The 17,416-nt window shown below is 39.9% G+C and overlaps 4 protein-coding genes across 4 annotated transcripts in view; 2 read left to right on the top strand and 2 right to left on the bottom strand.

The window, feature by feature from the left end:
• Positions 1-691: 691 nt before the first annotated feature.
• Positions 692-3,574, top strand: tsen15 (TSEN15 tRNA splicing endonuclease subunit). The gene is made up of 4 exons (XM_035670598.1): positions 692-900; positions 991-1,072; positions 2,485-2,620; positions 2,725-3,574. Exons 1-4 carry the CDS (start codon positions 826-828, stop codon positions 2,894-2,896), a joined length of 465 nt encoding a protein of 154 aa, XP_035526491.1. The 5' UTR covers positions 692-825; the 3' UTR covers positions 2,897-3,574.
• A 1,115-nt stretch (positions 3,575-4,689) lies between these two features.
• Positions 4,690-11,719, bottom strand: zgc:55943 (uncharacterized protein LOC406337 homolog). Its single transcript, XM_035670599.1, has 7 exons — positions 11,631-11,719; positions 11,317-11,508; positions 10,072-10,213; positions 8,180-8,259; positions 7,661-7,731; positions 7,441-7,504; positions 4,690-5,673 (listed from the first exon to the last, which is right to left on the bottom strand). Exons 3-7 carry the CDS (start codon positions 10,160-10,162, stop codon positions 5,635-5,637), a joined length of 345 nt encoding a protein of 114 aa, XP_035526492.1. The 5' UTR covers positions 10,163-10,213; positions 11,317-11,508; positions 11,631-11,719; the 3' UTR covers positions 4,690-5,634.
• A 46-nt stretch (positions 11,720-11,765) lies between these two features.
• Positions 11,766-14,554, top strand: sec22ba (SEC22 homolog B, vesicle trafficking protein a). Its single transcript, XM_035670596.1, has 5 exons — positions 11,766-11,894; positions 12,918-13,027; positions 13,175-13,335; positions 13,434-13,580; positions 13,862-14,554. Exons 1-5 carry the CDS (start codon positions 11,820-11,822, stop codon positions 14,014-14,016), a joined length of 648 nt encoding a protein of 215 aa, XP_035526489.1. The 5' UTR covers positions 11,766-11,819; the 3' UTR covers positions 14,017-14,554.
• The window catches only part of imp3 (IMP U3 small nucleolar ribonucleoprotein 3), a 3,379-nt gene continuing 378 nt past the window's right edge, over positions 14,416-17,416 (bottom strand). The window contains exons 2-7 of the mRNA XM_035670597.1: positions 16,928-17,035; positions 15,907-15,981; positions 15,745-15,824; positions 15,514-15,565; positions 15,297-15,369; positions 14,416-15,115 (exon numbers count right to left, since the gene is read on the bottom strand). Of these exons, the coding sequence (XP_035526490.1) occupies positions 15,089-15,115; positions 15,297-15,369; positions 15,514-15,565; positions 15,745-15,824; positions 15,907-15,981; positions 16,928-17,035 (415 nt within the window). The 3' untranslated portion in view covers positions 14,416-15,088. The remainder of the gene's footprint in view (positions 15,116-15,296; positions 15,370-15,513; positions 15,566-15,744; positions 15,825-15,906; positions 15,982-16,927; positions 17,036-17,416) is intronic.

Raw genomic sequence — 17,416 nt, 5'->3', positions numbered from 1 at the left:
GAGAGGGAGGGAGGGAGACAGAGAGAGAGAGGGAGGGAGACAGAGAGAGAGACAGATATGAGACAGTCAATAGAACATTTGTCCCTGTCAGTGTTTTGCTATTATATATGATGTTTTTGGTTTACTGCAGCATTAATGTGTCTGTTGCCTTTTACTGCTGTAGATGTGTATGGTTAAGCTATTCTTTATTATTTTGTACACTGTAGTTTGATCTACAGAAATGTATCAAATCATGCATCACTGAAAAGTCAACTTTTCATGAACTCAGAAAACAGTTACAATGACAATGCACTTTCCAGCTAATTGAACAGTAGTTTGAAGGTAAAGAAACACTAAACCCTTCAGTTTATCTATAGAGATATGTGGTTTTCACTGGACAGAAGGTGTCTGAAAAAATGTGATCTGAAATGTAACTAGTAACTAAACCTGTCAGACAAATGTAGTGGAGTAAAAAGTACAGTATTTTCCTCTGAGATAAACGGAAACAGAAGCAGGCCTACCTCAAATTCGTCCTTATGTACTTGAGTAAATGTTCCTAGTTACATTCACTACTGCTGAAGAGGTTTACCATAATGCTATATTGTTTTGTGTGTATATGGTGTTTCTCTGCCCTGAGTTGAGTCTGTAAGGCAGCTGCAGTTCTCCAGTCCGACAGGCGGCGCGGAAAACAGGAGTGAGTAACATTTTCCACCCGGACGATTTACACTGTAGCACGCTGCCAAAACTTAAAAAGGACCCATGCGGTGACAGCAGCAGTATGTCCTGACATTAGTCTGTAGTTAATGAGACAGTATTCAGAGTTATTAGAAAGGTTTAATACTTAAAATGTCGTCAGAGTCGGGCAGAGCGGCGGGGTCAGACAGACCTCCGCCCCCGAACTGGATCCTTCAGCATCCAGCGGTGAGTGTCAGAGGACCCGGGGTCTGCATCCCCAGGTCTGCTGCTACATCTTCCAATAAACCAATAAACAATGTTGTTTTCCTCTTTTAGTATCAGCAAATGAAGAATCTGGAGGTTGGGGACAGTGAACAAGTACACGGAGCCTTCCTTGCCTATATGGATCTTTCTGAGGGTGAGTTTGACAAGAATTTAGAAGAAGCAGCCAGCACTGTTTGTTTATTTGTTTGTTTGTTTGTCTCCTGGAGAGACATGGGGTCATCCAACAGGACGATAGTCAGTCTTTTTCAATTTCTTTTCACATTTATGTATTAATTAATTCAACTGATCAGTTTGTAAATGTTATCCCAACATTGTGTTCCATTAAGTTGACATTGTGTTCCTCTGGTTATTCAAACTAATTCCCCAAAACAGGACAGGAACTTGGTGCCAGTAATAACTCCTGCCCTGCTCAATATAGACCTTTTTCACAGCAGCCATTTTGACATGAGATAGTGGGTAAACACAGGTGTTACTAATGATACTAATTAAGCTTCTGTTCCATTTAGTGTAGCAGAACCTTTCTGTCAACATGCACAACAGCAGCACGCTGACCTGAATGGAACCGAACCTTAATCAGTATCATTAGTAACACCTGTATTTACTATTTCATGTCAAAATGGCTGCTGTGAAAAAGGTCTATTGTTAATTCAAAATCCAAATGCGATATCATTTTCTCCATCCATGGAAGTTCAGGGTTCCCACACATCCTGGAGACCTGGAACAACCTTGAAATTTAAAGACCAGTTTTCCAGTCATTGAAACACCTGGAATTTGATTAAAATGACCAAATATCCTGGAAATAATCTCTATTGCCCTGGATGTTTTGGAATATTTTTCAGGCCCTGATTCAGATGGAGGTGTGTATTTTGTTTGAATTCGGTGATATCTACATGCATACAGCCTATTAATGATCAAATTTACATTTGTTGTAATTGATAAATACATACACAACCATTGCAATTGTATGTGCAGCAAACACTTTCACTTTCTAAAAGATTTCACTTTCTTTCAAATAAAATAAATTCTACTTGATTTTGAATCGTCACTAACGGGCTGTGGCCAAATTAATATTGTTAACGACGCCACTGGGACCACTGTGGTGAGAAAAACCAAACGCACCACATCAGTGTGCTTACGTGGAGTGTCCCATAAACACTGACCACCCACCTTTAATGAACCTGAGATGAACCCTTGGAAATTAAAAAGGGAGGAATAAAACATGGGTTAAATGTGTCAATACTGGGCCTATTGGTAAATTATCTGACCGCTTGTGAGCAGGTGCTGTCCTTTTATTGTCAAGAAAAAGTCCTGGTAAATGGTTTATTAATAAGAGTGGGAACCCTGACAGTTCTGACTCATCAGTGCACATTAATTACATAACCTGTAATCCTCTAATCTGTGTCTAGCACACGGAGAGTAATGTGCAAAAATAGGCCAGCCGGAGAAAAACAATAAACACGTGTTCTAAACGGATGAAGAGTTTATTCAGTGGAGCCACTAGTTAGGCCTTTCTCACTCTTACACTGTGTTTCTTGTTCTCCGCAGTGCGTCGGTGGAAAGAAGTGTCCTGTGTCAAGAGTCCTGAGCTGCAGGTGGTTTTACTGGAAGGGAGGGAAAAGGAAGGAGGACCCATCCAGACAATTCTTCCGCTGCCTGTTCACCGTTCTCTGAGCCACAAAAGGTCTCAAATTTAGGGCCATCAACCTTTTGATTTAAACATTTTACCACCACAAGTTGTCTTCCAAATTTCCCAAACTGACAGCTTCCTCCTCTCTTGATGTGCAGCATACGTCATGTGCTGGACAGAGGCTTTCCTATGCTGTTGTGTGCTGTAGCTTCTGACTCCACCCTGGTCTACCAGAGGATGACTGATGGGTTGGTGACACCCGACCCCCCTGTGGGACCCTTCCAGGATGTGGGACGCCGGCAGCATCGGAAGAGACGGCAGCAGCACTGAGCAGCTGGAGTGAGAGGACACTATGGTGTTGTTGTGAACCAAAGATAAGCCTGTCTGTCTGTGTAAGCCGCTCCGATAAAAAGTCAAAGGTGTACTGGCAACATGGCAGCTGGTGCAAATGGACGAAGCCACAGTGCCGCTCGAGGTGCTCTCAGTAAGAAACCTCTGGCTACAATCAACCAGTCTAGGGAGTCTAGTTCACTGGTGTTGAATAATTTTCACATGAGCTGACGAGTTAAGATTATGCAGTAATTAACAACATAAAGAGATATTTTTGTGTATAAATAATTTATTCCCTGCTTTCCAAATCCTTCCTGTCTCGGGACCCCTCAGATTGGAGAGTTTAAGAGAAAACACACTGACAGAACACAGGCCTGTTCCCCCAAGCCTGCCACTGTTTGTTTTACGCTTGCTCATAACAAGGTTGACTAAGTGCTCAGAGATGTGTAATAAAAAGTATTTTGGGTACATTACTACTAGGGCCTGACTTTCTGATACCTATATTGATATTTGAAAGTTTTAAAAAAGTGATCATCGTGAGATTTTTTTTTCATCTTAAAGACATAACATTAACAAATATTTTTGATAAGGATCCCTAAAATTGTGACTGTAAATGACTCACCTATACTGTTAGTCTGTGCATATTAAGGCTAAATGTAAAGTTTGTCTTTAATCCTACATTTGTTTCTTTGCCTTTTATTTTATTTCCTCAACAGAAAATTATTTTGAAAGGAAATTATTTGACAAACATAAATCTGTGTTATTGAAAGGTAAACGCTGCACCAGACACCAGAAAATTAAACTAACTCACCGACATTATCAATGAATAAAGCTAACAGGGAGAATTTAATGTTAGTTAGCTCCAGTCGAAAGTGGAAACAATATATGTTTAGTGAATGTGTGTGTTTGCAAGAACTTTAAGTTTATTTTTATCATAGATGGATTATAAGACACAGATACGGTGCCGCCACTTAGCCTTACTTCCAATTTGCACGTTGGCCAAAAAGCATTTTCCCCATAGACCACCATTATAAGAGATTTCTGTAAAACCACTGATGGGACACCTCAAACTGCAAACAAGGTCAATTATAACTCTTGCTGTTATGATTTATTTTGAGGTTTTATATTAGTGAACTTTCCTTGAGCTGAGAAAAGTGAAAAAAGTGTAAAAATACGCAACGTCATCACAATAAGTCTATGGGCTGAGTGCCAGTGGGATAAACATAAACTGTATGTTCAGTGGGCCAATTGACCAGGGAGTAAACCATGAAACTAGAAACTTTTCTGTCGTATACGCAGGGCGAGCAATTCTTATTGGACTGAAAAGGTGCCATCTTTGGGTCCGGTATCACACTGTAAAAACAATCAACCTGGAACAGCTCTTTTTACTTCAGTCCATGTTAAGGATTTGAAGAGGTTCCAGGTTTTATTGCAGGAGTCAACACCCTTTTTATTTTGCTGCTTCTGTTTACTTTTCTGTTCAGCTCTTATCTTAGTTCAACACACAATTAATGCACCATCATGTAAGGCTGGATGCTTCAGTGACTAATTGTGTACTGAGCTGTTTATTTAACAGTTGGAAAATAAACACATCAATGCTCTCTGGTGGACAAACTGTTAATAGCCACACTGTTTCTAAATGACCTCTGTCATATGTATTTCTCTACGGTAATTTCTTGTTTCTGAATGACATAGGCCAGCATTGCTCATATCGGCCGGCAGGTTGTTCTGTCGGCTGCACCACTGGTTGTATCAGTGTCTTTACAGTAACACAACAGTGTCAGCTGTGTGGATAAGTTACCGAAAACACTTTTTATTTTTCTAGAAAAACAAAAGAATCAACATAGAAACCGAACACAACAACATAACACCGGTGAGCAAAATACATAATCATATTGTATGTGATTTTGCCAACCCTGAAGGGTTAACATGGGACAGATACTGAAGCAGGGGACATCAATAACCCTGCTGTGTGAGTGCATGAGTGTCTTTTTAATGGTGCAACAGTGTCTTAATGAGAGGAAGGACCACATGAGACAGAGATTAACACTTCAACCCTGAGCCTTATTCAACATAAATACTCTACATCATAGCAGAAACAGACATGGACAGACAAACACACTGTACTGACCAACGTACTGTAGAAAAGAGGTTCATACTGTGTCTTGGAATGCAGGAAGTTTCCAACGCCTTGACTTTTCAGGGAGGCATTCAACGATGAAATACTCAAAATGATGCAGATAGAGATTATTTTAGAGAGTTATTTTCACTTTGAGTGTCCACAAGAGCACTGGTTCCATCTGCTGTTAGAAATTTATATTTGCAGCCGTCTGAATGTTTCAAATGTCTGCGGGAAGTCTCAGTAACAGCCATGTATATCGGACTTTCAGGACTTACCCAAACAGGAAAAAAAAAAAGCAAGTTAAAATCCCAAGATCTCTGTCCTCCTGTAATGGCTCCACTAAGGAAGTAAACCTAAATGTTCTCTCCCTTTGGGAAACCTTGAATATGGATAAATACTGAACCATCTTTCATTTTGGTGGTCATTTCTCTCTTGGTTGATATATAAGCAGGAACTAAGGTTGTGAGCAGGAGGGCAAGAAGGTGCTTGATTCAATCCATTTTTCTCAGGCAAGTACATACAAGGAACAGTCCCCCTAGGCATAGTAACACATGGTACAGTCCATCTGGAGTGACAGTTCTTTCATACTGGGACTGATGGATACGTGACCACAGTGCTATGTCATATCTTCCTCCTCTGAGCAGTAGTCCCGGCCCTGTGAACAAAACATAGAGATGTTAAAGGACCCCTGTGTAGGATTTAGTGGCATCTTGTGGTGACGTTGCAGATTACAACCCCCTTGCTTCACCCTCCCCAATCTAGAATCAGTGTTTGGTTTGTGTGTTCAAGGCTACTGTAGAAACATAGTGGTTCAACATGGAGGCCTCCGTAGAAAGAACCTGCTCCCTCTGGAAATAAAAAAGGCCTAAATGTTACACACTGGACCTTGAAAGTAGATTTGATTGATTTCTTATTCCTAAGGCATAGCTCAATAAAATTAGTATCACAATAATATTCTGACCTTTACCAGGGAGAGCACTGATATACAATATTTATTAATATTGGAAAGATATTAATGGAATAATGAAGTGGTCCACTTCTTATGCTTAACATCAGACCTTTAATAAACTATTTTGTTTTGATAAGAAAAAATATGATCATATCATCACAATACTGTAACAATCCACTGCAAGTTGATGGTAATTCTGAAATATCAACCAACCCTACTGGATAAAAAGACAGATAAGGCAACATTGTGTTGACATATTAAGAGCACAGGAAGTTTGATTGGATAAAGAGACTCAACAACCTCCAACAGTACATTTTAGTATAAAATCATTTTAGCTCCGATTAATAAACATTATAAAATCTCTCCTAACTGTCAGTGATGAAACACTAAAGTCTAAGACTAATTTCTATTGTGGTCCTTTGTTGTAAAGAAAAGATCTTTGTAGACACATTACATTACACAGATGTTGAACAATTATACAGGGACAAATTCATGGTAGAGGCAAATTACTCACCATAAACAGCCTCAAAGAACACAGCTGAGTACAGCTACAAGACATTTGAACTAATCTAAATTAACAAATGTGGCTCTGTCACCCTTACCGTTGCTTTCTTCAAGCGTGCACACACACCCAAAACTGAATGCAAAATATTTTCTCCAGGAGCTATTGAAAGGTTTTCTGAGACATGTAGGAAACTTCAGGCACAGACAAAGCAGTAAAGACTGGCAATGACATTTATTTATATTTAACAAATATTAACAAAAAAAAAGACTAGATAAGGTTCCCTAACAGCTGGCTACTGTTTAGCAAATGTTTCTAAAGCAGGAGTAAATAGTGCATTTCTTAGTGACTATTTTTAGCGGCGGATAAATACACAGTGAGCAGTGCAGTGAGTGTATGTATGTGGGACATGTGCTACACCTGTGCTTATGATGGGAAATGTCGCCCAGTGCCACAGTGGCTCATATATGTGTTTTTAATAATTTATAGAGAACAATAGAGCTTTATGTTACATAGGAATAAGCTAAATGAGGCTTTATATACACTTATAAGTAGAATCAATTCATTCAGTTTGTCATGCCATTGGTTGACAATGAGAAAAATACAGAATAATACCAGCCTTATACTTTGATACAAGTGATGTGACTTAACTGCCTCATGCGCCATAAAACAATAAAACAATAAAACTCATTCTCGAGTAAACCACTCCTCAGTTTGAAAAGATGGAGTCACACTGTGGCACTGTTAGTAAAACATGTAATAAACAACACTACTTTAAATAACCACACTAGTGGAATGCACTGGACGTGACAGATTGAGGCTGTTTTGAGGTTTTATTATGTCATCTGCTGTGTCCTCACTTGGCTACAGATTTGCTGTGGTGATAGGGATTAATCTCCATTATGTCATTTAGCAAGAGCTTTTTGTGAAAACATAAAGTGATGCTCCAGTGACAGATTGTCTTTCCTTACTTTTTCAATTTTCTCATCCAACATCCTGAAGAATTCCTGCTGACTCTCAGAAGAGTGGATGCTCCTGCAAGGACAAGTTTCAGCAGGTTAGAGCCTGGCAGCATAACTTCACACAGAGTTTCGAACAAAATAGACAAACACACGACTACTGCACAACATATAAATAAAGGTTAATGATATTGTAATAACAACAACAGCATCAGCAGTCAGCGGCACTTACAGAATCTTCCCATTTCCGTTTGACCCTGTTTCATCCATGTGTTGAGCTTTACCAAGGAGAGCACTTTTCTCCTGCAGGACATCCAAGCAAACACACACACAATCAACCATCTGATCAAAATGTTGTCTTATGTCTCCATATTCAATTAAGTACAAAGTTCTACAATTACCTTACATTGTTTTGTAACCCTAATATTTAATACAGAGCTGCTTATATTAACAAATTGAAAAAAAAGAGTTATCAGAAAATATCTATCTGTAAAAGTACTTCACATAATAAACGTGTGGTATTAATACACACTCCATTATCTTCCCGCTTTATTGTGTTAAAATGATTCCTCATGATGAAGATGGCTGCAGCACGGCGCTGCATGCAAATGTGTCTGAATAAGAAGTTTACATCGTGGCTCATTTTGATTACAAATTGACCATTTTTACAAACAGAAGCCATCATAATATGCAGTAAATGTCCCTTTACAGACAGACACTAGAATACAAAGAGAACAATAGAGTCACGCACTGTGCTGTCCTGGCCGTCCACTCCGCCCTCTTCTCCACTGATGTACTTAACTTTCTCCACTCCTTTCATCTTGTACTCATCTGTGACAGAGTGGGAGAAAGAGAGGCTGAGAGGAGCACATCCCCTCTTATTAATACACGACAGCAGATGCTGGCGGCTGGCACGCAGAGGACGAGCCACTCACAGCCGCTCTGATCGGCACAATCCTCCGGGTTAATAGTTCTCACAGTTCAGTACTTGGCAAAGTAATTATGTGCTTCAATTCTCACACTGCGGACTAAATCCTCTCTTAACAATGGTTGGCAAGCGGCAAACACATGAGCTGTCAGACTGATTCTCCTCTTTTCTCTGCCTCTCCATCTTTTCTCTCACACATTCACAGCCCCCTCCTCTGTCTCACTCCCACACATTTAGAAAGGAGGAAAATACAGTTCTAACACATCTAATGCTGCCCAAGATATTATTACTGTAGGTTCACTTCATCTGTAGTGGCTTTAACAACTATAACAATAATTAAGTTAAGTGAAATAAACACTAGCCTGCATTTGTGCTGTCAGGAACCTGTGATGTCTTACAGGTGATGGTAGCACCATGTACAGGTGTAACTTGTACATTGTGTAATAAAGCACGTATTTAGGGTTCAGTTAGGACCTGACAGTTTGTCAGTTAACAACTGTTAGTCCATCCCAGCACTTTTAATCGCTGCTAACCATTTTCCAAAGCAAATTAAGGTTTAATTTATATATATTATATTTAAGCACAAAGTTGCAGATTGCATTATATTATATTATTATATTATATTATTAACTAATTAAAACATATTCATGCATGATATATTCCATTTCTGACAAAAGAACCTCCTTAAATGTTACACCTTTAATATGAGAACTGTGAAAACTTATAATAACTTATAATACTCATATGGCAGAGCAGTTTTTTTATATCCCAACACAGACTAATGATTGCTCATAGCAGATATTTTTGCTTTTTTTGGTTCTTCTTTTCTTTACCAACACAACAATGTTGCTGTATATATATATATATATATGCTGTATTTTGATATAAATGTATTCATAAAGAGAGCTGAAATTATTTAAGTTGAATAATCAAATAAAATCAACAGAAAATTAAACAGCAACAATTTTGATTAGTGAAATTAAATGCCAAATAATTACTGGTTCTACCTCTGTTACTGTGAGAATTAGCTTTTTTTCTTTTACATAAATTTTGTGTTTTAGACACTCAAAACATTTTAAGAGCTTTAAGATTTAACATCTTGGACTCTTTGACAGACATTTTTCACAATTTTCTAACATCTTGTGACCAAACTACCAAAACTGCTGCATCAATCAATCAATTGTTCGTTGCAGCCTAAGACAAGATTTGGCTTTAAAATGATTCTATAGCTCTGTTTGACATTCATGCAAACCTGCCTTTAATAAAACACTAATTAGAGACAATCCCAGCACTACAGACCTTTTTCGCAGCAGCCATTTTGACGTGACCTGATACTAATTAAGATTTTGTTTACTTGAGGTCAAACAGAGTTGGTGTGCTGCTATTGTGCATGTTGGCACGTTGGAAAGGCTCTGCTACACTAAATGGAACAGAGCCTCAATTAGTAACACCTGTGTTTCAAAATTCTTGAGACATTAAGGTATCACCTACACAGTGGATTATTATTTATTTTAAATACCCACATCAATGTCAATGTCAGCTATTATTTAAAAATCCAGGTATGGCAGTCAGGAACTTCCACATCAGGAATGAATCACATTGATGAGTTGTGGCAAAAACCTCACATTTTAGAAATATAAAGGAAAATAAACACCACCTGAACACAGAGGTACATGGGAAATAAGAGTATTAGTGTGTTCAGTAAACAGACTGACCAGACAGGAGGTCCCCGTTGCTGTAGGCTTTATTCTGGCCCTCCTCACCGTTGGGCACGGCAGACACCTGCTTGGCAGAGGTGCAGCCCATCTCCTCCTCCTCAGCTGCTCTCCTCCTCACCCCTGAGCATTACAGGCACACCTGGGGGCCGGTATGATGGTTAGATATTTGTAGATATCAGGAGTTCACAAACTTATATTGTGAGCAAGCAGAAAGATCACAGTCAGGCAATCTGATAAATGTTTTGTCCCTGGGGAAATCATCTGAGGAGCATCTGTCCTTATTATAGACCTCCAGAACGGAGGAGAGTGTGGTCCTTGTTACTACAAACCAAAAGGGATACACTCTGAGAGGAAAGGAAATAAGACATTTCTCAGGGGAAGAAATCCCCTGAACTCTAGCTTGGGAATTACTATCTTTTTTATAATCAATTAGTCATGAAGCGCCCCACCCTAGAATTAAAACACGCGGGCATCCCAATATATTATTGAAAAGACAATAAAATATAGGGTTGAGTGAGTCACGCACACGCCGGACTGGGGAAACACCAATGAGAACGTGCGCACGGCGGTGCCAGCTGCCCCGCAACAATAAGGCCTTTCAAGCTGTTCAGGATGCCACTGTGCCAAGCCGCCGGGTCATTTCTATTAGTGAATGGGGGTTTTCTGTGCAGCTCAGGGGATTAAACTGTAGCTCCCGTCTCCGCCGTTATATCGGCATGTAGCACTCCCGGCAATATGGCTAACATAACTGTGCATTAGACCAAATCACCTGGTAGCGTTCGGCATTGTGCTCTGGAGGATGCGGAGGGATTGATCCCCATATGGTACGGATGAGCCTAAACACTGACCGCACAGCTGCACAGTCAGCTGTTCCGCACACATCATGTTCTCCTCCTCACTGCTGGCTTTCATTCGTGCATTTGTGTAGAGACAAGCTGCAGCCCATACACGGTGCATCACTGGGCTGTTCCACACATTATCATTAGGAAAGCGCAGAGGTGAGAGGGAAACGCAAATCCCCGTTAAAGCTGCAAAAATATCCACAATCGTCTCGTTCCACACCGTCGCAGAGATACACAAGGACCAGAGCTGCTTAAAGCAATAATAACAAAAGAAGATGCGAAGAGAGCAGCCATTCCACGGCCAGCAGGAGACACCGACACGATATCACATATATAGGGAACCGAATAAGCAAACAATAGATTGCAGAATAAACGTACGATGGCGATGGGGCAACGTTACCTTTGTGGTTTGTCCATGGTTTCGGGGGGTCCTTCCTCTGGTTTCGGTTCAGAGAGGATTCACTCCAGACGCAGGACCCAGACACACCGCATCTGCACCTCTCGGCTCAATACAGGCATCAGCAGTCGAGATGCAGTCAGTCCGTCTGCCAGCTGTCTGCTCGGACTGCTGGAGCTCATGGCCCGATACACTCTGTTAAAGTGAGAAATTAACCAAGCGAGTCAATCAGCAGATTATTTTTTCTCTCCAGAAATCACAGTTGTGTTCGACACAAAGCACACTTCACTGCGCAGACAGTTTCAGGAGCGTCCTACCTCTTTATGCGATGGAAATTTGACTACGAAGTTGCAATTTCATCAGTTGCCAGTCGGGCCTCATTCACCGGCGCACCGTGAACTTCCGGCCAGCGCATTCCTTCTGCATCATCAAAGTTGACAGCAAACACTTAGAAAGTTTGTGAAGTTCACAGTGTCCGCTCGGACCGACAGTGGACGTCCATCACTATGATCTCTCTGACGATGGTCGCCCGTGTGGCGGACGGACTGCCGCTCGCTGCGTCCATTCAGGAGGATGAGCAGGTAGAAAGAGCTGTTTGAACTGTACACCAAACTCCATTCAAAAACTGTCCGGTTTAATGACTGCTGCGTATCAGCACAGGGTGAAAAACAAACAACAAAAACAACATTTAAGACTTTATTGGGACATCGAGAAACGTCTTATAGAACTACATAATCCACGAAGCAGCAGTTTATTGAATTTAAACTAAAACTTCATATGTTTAATGTAGCGTTACGTTAACAATAACATGCAATAACATACTGGTAGTTACGTTTCTGTCATCGTGTGTGAATTATTATTTTACTGAGACGAGTTGTGAGAATAAAAGAAGAACATATTAAAACGTTTGCTAAATATAAAATAAATAGTTTATTTTTACAGAAACGTTTGTAAAAAGGTTTCAGGTGTTACATCGTATTTGGTGACCCATCGGATTCTGTGACCTGCAGTGTGGGAAGTGGGAGTATCGGTACCACAACACAGAAATACTTCATTTCATCCTACATTTTAAAACTACTTAAGTAAAGTTATGTTAGTATTACCAGATATATTTACTTAAAAGTTCAAAAAGTTCAGATCAGTCTGTTACTATTAAATAAACTATAAACACAAAGTACATTACTGATGATAATGCACAAGCAGCATTTTAGTTAATCAGTCAAAGCCTGATTTTCTGCTAAATTACTTGGTAGTATTTTACTTTTACTTAAATGCAGGATTTTTACTTGTATTTAAGTATCTTTACATTGTGGTATTCATACTTTTACTCTGAATACTGGGATGTAAGATGTAATTTCTTTCAACACCGCAGGTCACAGAATCTGATGGGTCACCAAATACAGTGTAACATTTTACACTGTATAAATAAACAATAAATGTAACATTAGCTCCTTCTTCCAGGAACCAATCATTTTACATTCAGCTGTCAAGTTTTTAATCTTTGGCCAAAAAAAATATGATATGGTCTTTCAACCATTTGAGTCATTTTGTTTTATCTGAGTGTTGCAACTTTACATATGACTGTTTCTGCTTATCTTTGTCAGTCAGGAAGAGACCTCCAGCAGTACCAGAGTCAGGCCAAGCAGCTGTGCCGTAAACTGAATGCGCAGAGTCCGGACCGCTGTACCCTGGAGGCCGGGGACATGAACTTTCAGTAAGTTACAGGGGAAACCCAGACTATAACGTAATTCACCTCACTTCTGTAATATTGCACAGGTGATGTTTAGGTTGAGACATATCTCACCAGGCATCAGTGTCATGAAATAACCATTGATCTGGACTGAATGTTTCTTGTTTTCAGCTATATAATAGCACAGGGTGTATGCTACCTGTTCCTCTGTGAGGCTTCATTTCCCAAAAAGCTGGCTTTTGCATACCTTGAAGACCTCCACAGTCAGTTCTATGACCAGTATGGAAGAAGAGTGCCCACAGTAACGAGGCCGTACTCTTTCATCGAGTTTGGTAAGATTATTTCTGATCAGGTACATTCAAGAAACATTGTTTCACTCTCTGCAGAAAGAACAAAATCCTTGACTAAACATATACATACATTGTTCCAGACACATACATCCAGAAAACAAAGAAGTCATACATTGACAGCAGGGCCAGGAGGAACCTGGGCAGTATTAACACAGAGCTACAGGATGTCCAGAGAATTATGGTGGCAAACATTGAGGAAGTTCTGCAAAGAGGAGAAGCTCTTTCTGGTAAGTACAGTAAGAGAAACAGCCAGGGTACCTGCACAAAGCATAAGGGACAAAATACCAAGAACAATTCATAATACTGCCTCTATGAACATGGATTTTCTATTCAGTGTCAGATGTGTTCATTTTACTTACAGTAAATGTTGTGGTCAGTCTGTGGTGATGTTCTGGATTACATGATATTGTAAGGCGTTCCTGTTTAGTTTGTAAATCTTCTCAAAGCTAAATGTACATTTATTGTTAAGAACATTTCCATTTCAGCTTGATACGTATATTTTCCTCAGCTCTAGATACGAAAGCCAGCAATCTTTCCAACCTGTCTAAGAAGTACCGCAGCGACGCCAAATACCTCAACACCCGTTCTGCGTATGCCAAGGTGGCTGCTGTGGCGGTGTTCTTCATCACACTCATCATCTATTTGCGTTTCTGGTGGCTCTGATGGACTCTCAAACAAGGACTTTGACATAGGGGAGAAGGTGTTTCTAAGCATTTAAACTAATCCTGTTACATTTCTGTTGGACACCAGGGTGCCTTAAAAGGGTCATATACAGTCTATCCCTACTGAAGGTACAAGTTCTTTCTGTGCTTTATCCAGCTTTGAGTTATGCTACATACACAGTATAAACTGAGCCATAGGTCTGCGGTGGGACTTCTCTTTGTATAAAAGCAAATGCTTCATGGTGAGTTCATAGTCCTCTGTTAACTGGAATAATAAGAACAGGGTTTTGATGAAGGAATGTTTACAATGTTACACACTGGCTTTAGGGGTTTCTATCAGAGTTTCAGCATTAAGGAGAAAACATGTATGCATAAGCAGAGGGTTTGTAAAAAGTCTTAATACTGTGATAAAAGAATGTTTATTGTTCAAAGTTTACATTGTAACAAGTCTTACTGAAAAAATTAAATATTTATCAAATTTTAAGTTTCTATTTTACAGCTGCTGTAAAAAAATAAAAAAATAAAAAAAGTTGTGTTAATATGAGCGTGAGAGTGACAGTCCTTTTATGGTATACACACTTATAAACCAGCATTTCCATGGTCACATACATACTAACCCTGTGAAGCCAGCTGAGGTTCACCCAAAGAACACATAATGCAGAGTCACAACACTGGAAGCTGTTCTGTACAACCAGTGTGATGGTGGAGTGGCTCTGCAGGAAACAACTGAGTGTCTGGTGGCTGAGCAGGTTTAAAGAAAAGAGTCAAATGGTGACACTGATGGGCACTAAGATGAGCCACCTGACCCCCAGAATCAGATTTATTCTGGTTGATCATCAGAAGACAGGTGTTCTGTGAATCATGTTAAGTTTGGAAGAGAGCTCCTTCTGTCCTTGCTCAGATGAAACTTGTTGAGGTGAAAGCATTTATTTTCTTTCCATAATTTCCAAGTTGATATGTGATTCAAGCTGTTGACTCCTGGCCAGTAGAGTTATTCACTCCACAGTTACAGGTGCAGAGTTCTTGTCCATTTCCTGTCCTCGAGGGTGATGAAAGAACGTTGTGCAACAGACTTATGCCACCAGATCAAAGTCATCCCTCTGTAATACAAACAGTGGTCAGTTGCATAACATCAGCATTATGCTTCAGCCCAGAAAATGATCAATCACACTCTTGATTCAAACATCAGATGGTCACTGCTTTGAAACTAAACAATTACATCATTTTTACTACAGCGACTGTAGGATGAAATATTTGAGCAGAACCTGCAAACTGACTCACCTCATCATTATAATTCATGACATGCTGCTTGATCTTGGAGGAGTCCACCCAAGTGACGAAATCTTCCATATTTCTGAAAAAGTAATGTTTGATCATTTGAGACGCTTGTGCACATGAATCTGTACAATGAACTTATTCTGTTTTTGCTGAATAGACAGTTTGCATAAAGTGATGCAAAACAAATTATGAGGAGACAAAACAACACGCGCACACTGACCTTGTGACTAGAAACGCCGGGTCTGTGACGATGTCTGGGCCAACACGCACATCTGAGACCGAGTCAAGGACAATACTGCAAAGCTATTTCTACTCTAGACAAAACTAACTCAAGAGAAAAGAGAGATAAAACTTCACTCCCAAAAAAATACTGTGTACTGTGAACAAGGAGAATACACATTACAACATAAGACATTTTGTGGGCATCATCTCTTGCAGTAATGAAGGATACGTCCTTGTTCGATGAAGGTGATGGCTGTCTTCAGGTTCTGAGCCATACGAAGGTTCAACATGATGCTGGGCAGCCTCCTCCTGCAGGAGTCACACAGGTGAGTGATATATGGTCACAACCAAGGCATGAATTAGAGTACAACGTGTTTGTGGGAGGATTTACCTGCAGAATGACGAAGCTGTGACTTTCTCTGTGAGGGACAGATTCTGTTTGGTGGGGAGGAGACCGATACTGTACCTTATGTGAAGAAACAATAAAAGGATCAGTGCGATATGGTGACTTTAAAACAGATCAAGACACAAAATGACAAAATACAAACAGACACCACAGTATGTCCGTACAGGAGTCTGTACCATGAGCTCAGCTTAGTCCAGCTCTCCTTGGGTTACCTGGCCTCATGGAGCTATAACTGCTATGAGCACGTTCATGTTAAAGATAACAATTACTTACAAATAACGTCATTAGAACCATGAGTGAAGTACTTAATATGACAGGAGATGAAACGAGATTCACACGGGGTAATTTGGTTATAAGTGAAACGTATTAAATATAATCACATAACTAAATAGAATAAGAGGCTGTAGAAACTAAAAGTAAGGTTATAAATATGTGCAGGAGAGTTTGTGCTCTTTTTGTCTGATGATGAACAAACTAGTTTGAATATGTGATGGAAATGTGAGTTAAAAGTAATTGTAGCTAACATCTGATAAGGTCAATCTCAGTGGTCCCTAACCTGGGGGTCGCCAAAGCTTCATGGGGGGTTGTGAGGCCTTGTTGATTTTAAGTGGTGTAAGAAAACCTAAAAAACATACACAGTAGGCCTATATCTCAGCATTTCTGTAAAGGAAAAAAATGGTTGAATAGAACAATGGCCAAGCTTCAGGGACAAGAAAACACTGAATTTGTCCAAAAAGATGCCTCTGTATGATTGTTATGTATGTCACTTAAGCAGTGGTCGTCAGTTTACTAAATGACTGGAAATGGTCCCTTAAGGAAAAAGGTTGGGAAGCACTGGACTATCTGACCAAATGTCTAACCTTCTGATTATTACAAAGTCAAGTGATGTTATTCTGAGCTGCAGAGATGGAATAAGACAGATATCCCAAACAGAGCTGGATCATCTCACTTGTGGTACAGGTCGAACTGTAAATGCTATCAAACAATATCACACAGAGAAACTCACAGTTTTTCGAGGAGTTGATGTGAGCTCTGAGCTCTGAAGCCATCTTTCTCATCCAGGTCTCTGATTTTCTGGGCCAGATCTCTGATGTTACGACTCAGCTTGTTGTACCTGACACACAGGAGAGAGAAACACTACTGTTATTACACGTCTATAACCAATACTCCAATACCAGTACTCAACAATATAATATATTAGAGTATTGCTGCTCTTATATAACATATATGTAACAGTGTGGCACAGTTCAAATAGTCTGTATAATCTCTAATATGTGCAATCTAGTCATTGTATGTAGTGTAGCTAACAGTATGGAATAAGCTCAGACATATTTTTGTTGTGAGTTTCAACCTAACTACTATTCTGGATGTAAACATCTGCGACGTAAACATTTTTGATTCAGACCTACAAAGCGTAACCTGCCATATAGGGCAGTTAGTAGCAGGGCAGTTAGTGGTAGGGCAGTTAGTAGTAGGGCAGTTAGTAGTAGCAGGG

The sequence above is a fragment of the Morone saxatilis genome, unplaced genomic scaffold (genome assembly GCF_004916995.1).
Source record: "Morone saxatilis isolate NCDOM2014 unplaced genomic scaffold, NCSU_SB_2.0 Contig23, whole genome shotgun sequence".
Classification (NCBI taxonomy): domain Eukaryota; kingdom Metazoa; phylum Chordata; class Actinopteri; family Moronidae; genus Morone; species Morone saxatilis.
Note: the sequence above shows the minus strand (reverse complement) of the source record. Positions and strands in the feature narration are given on the sequence as shown.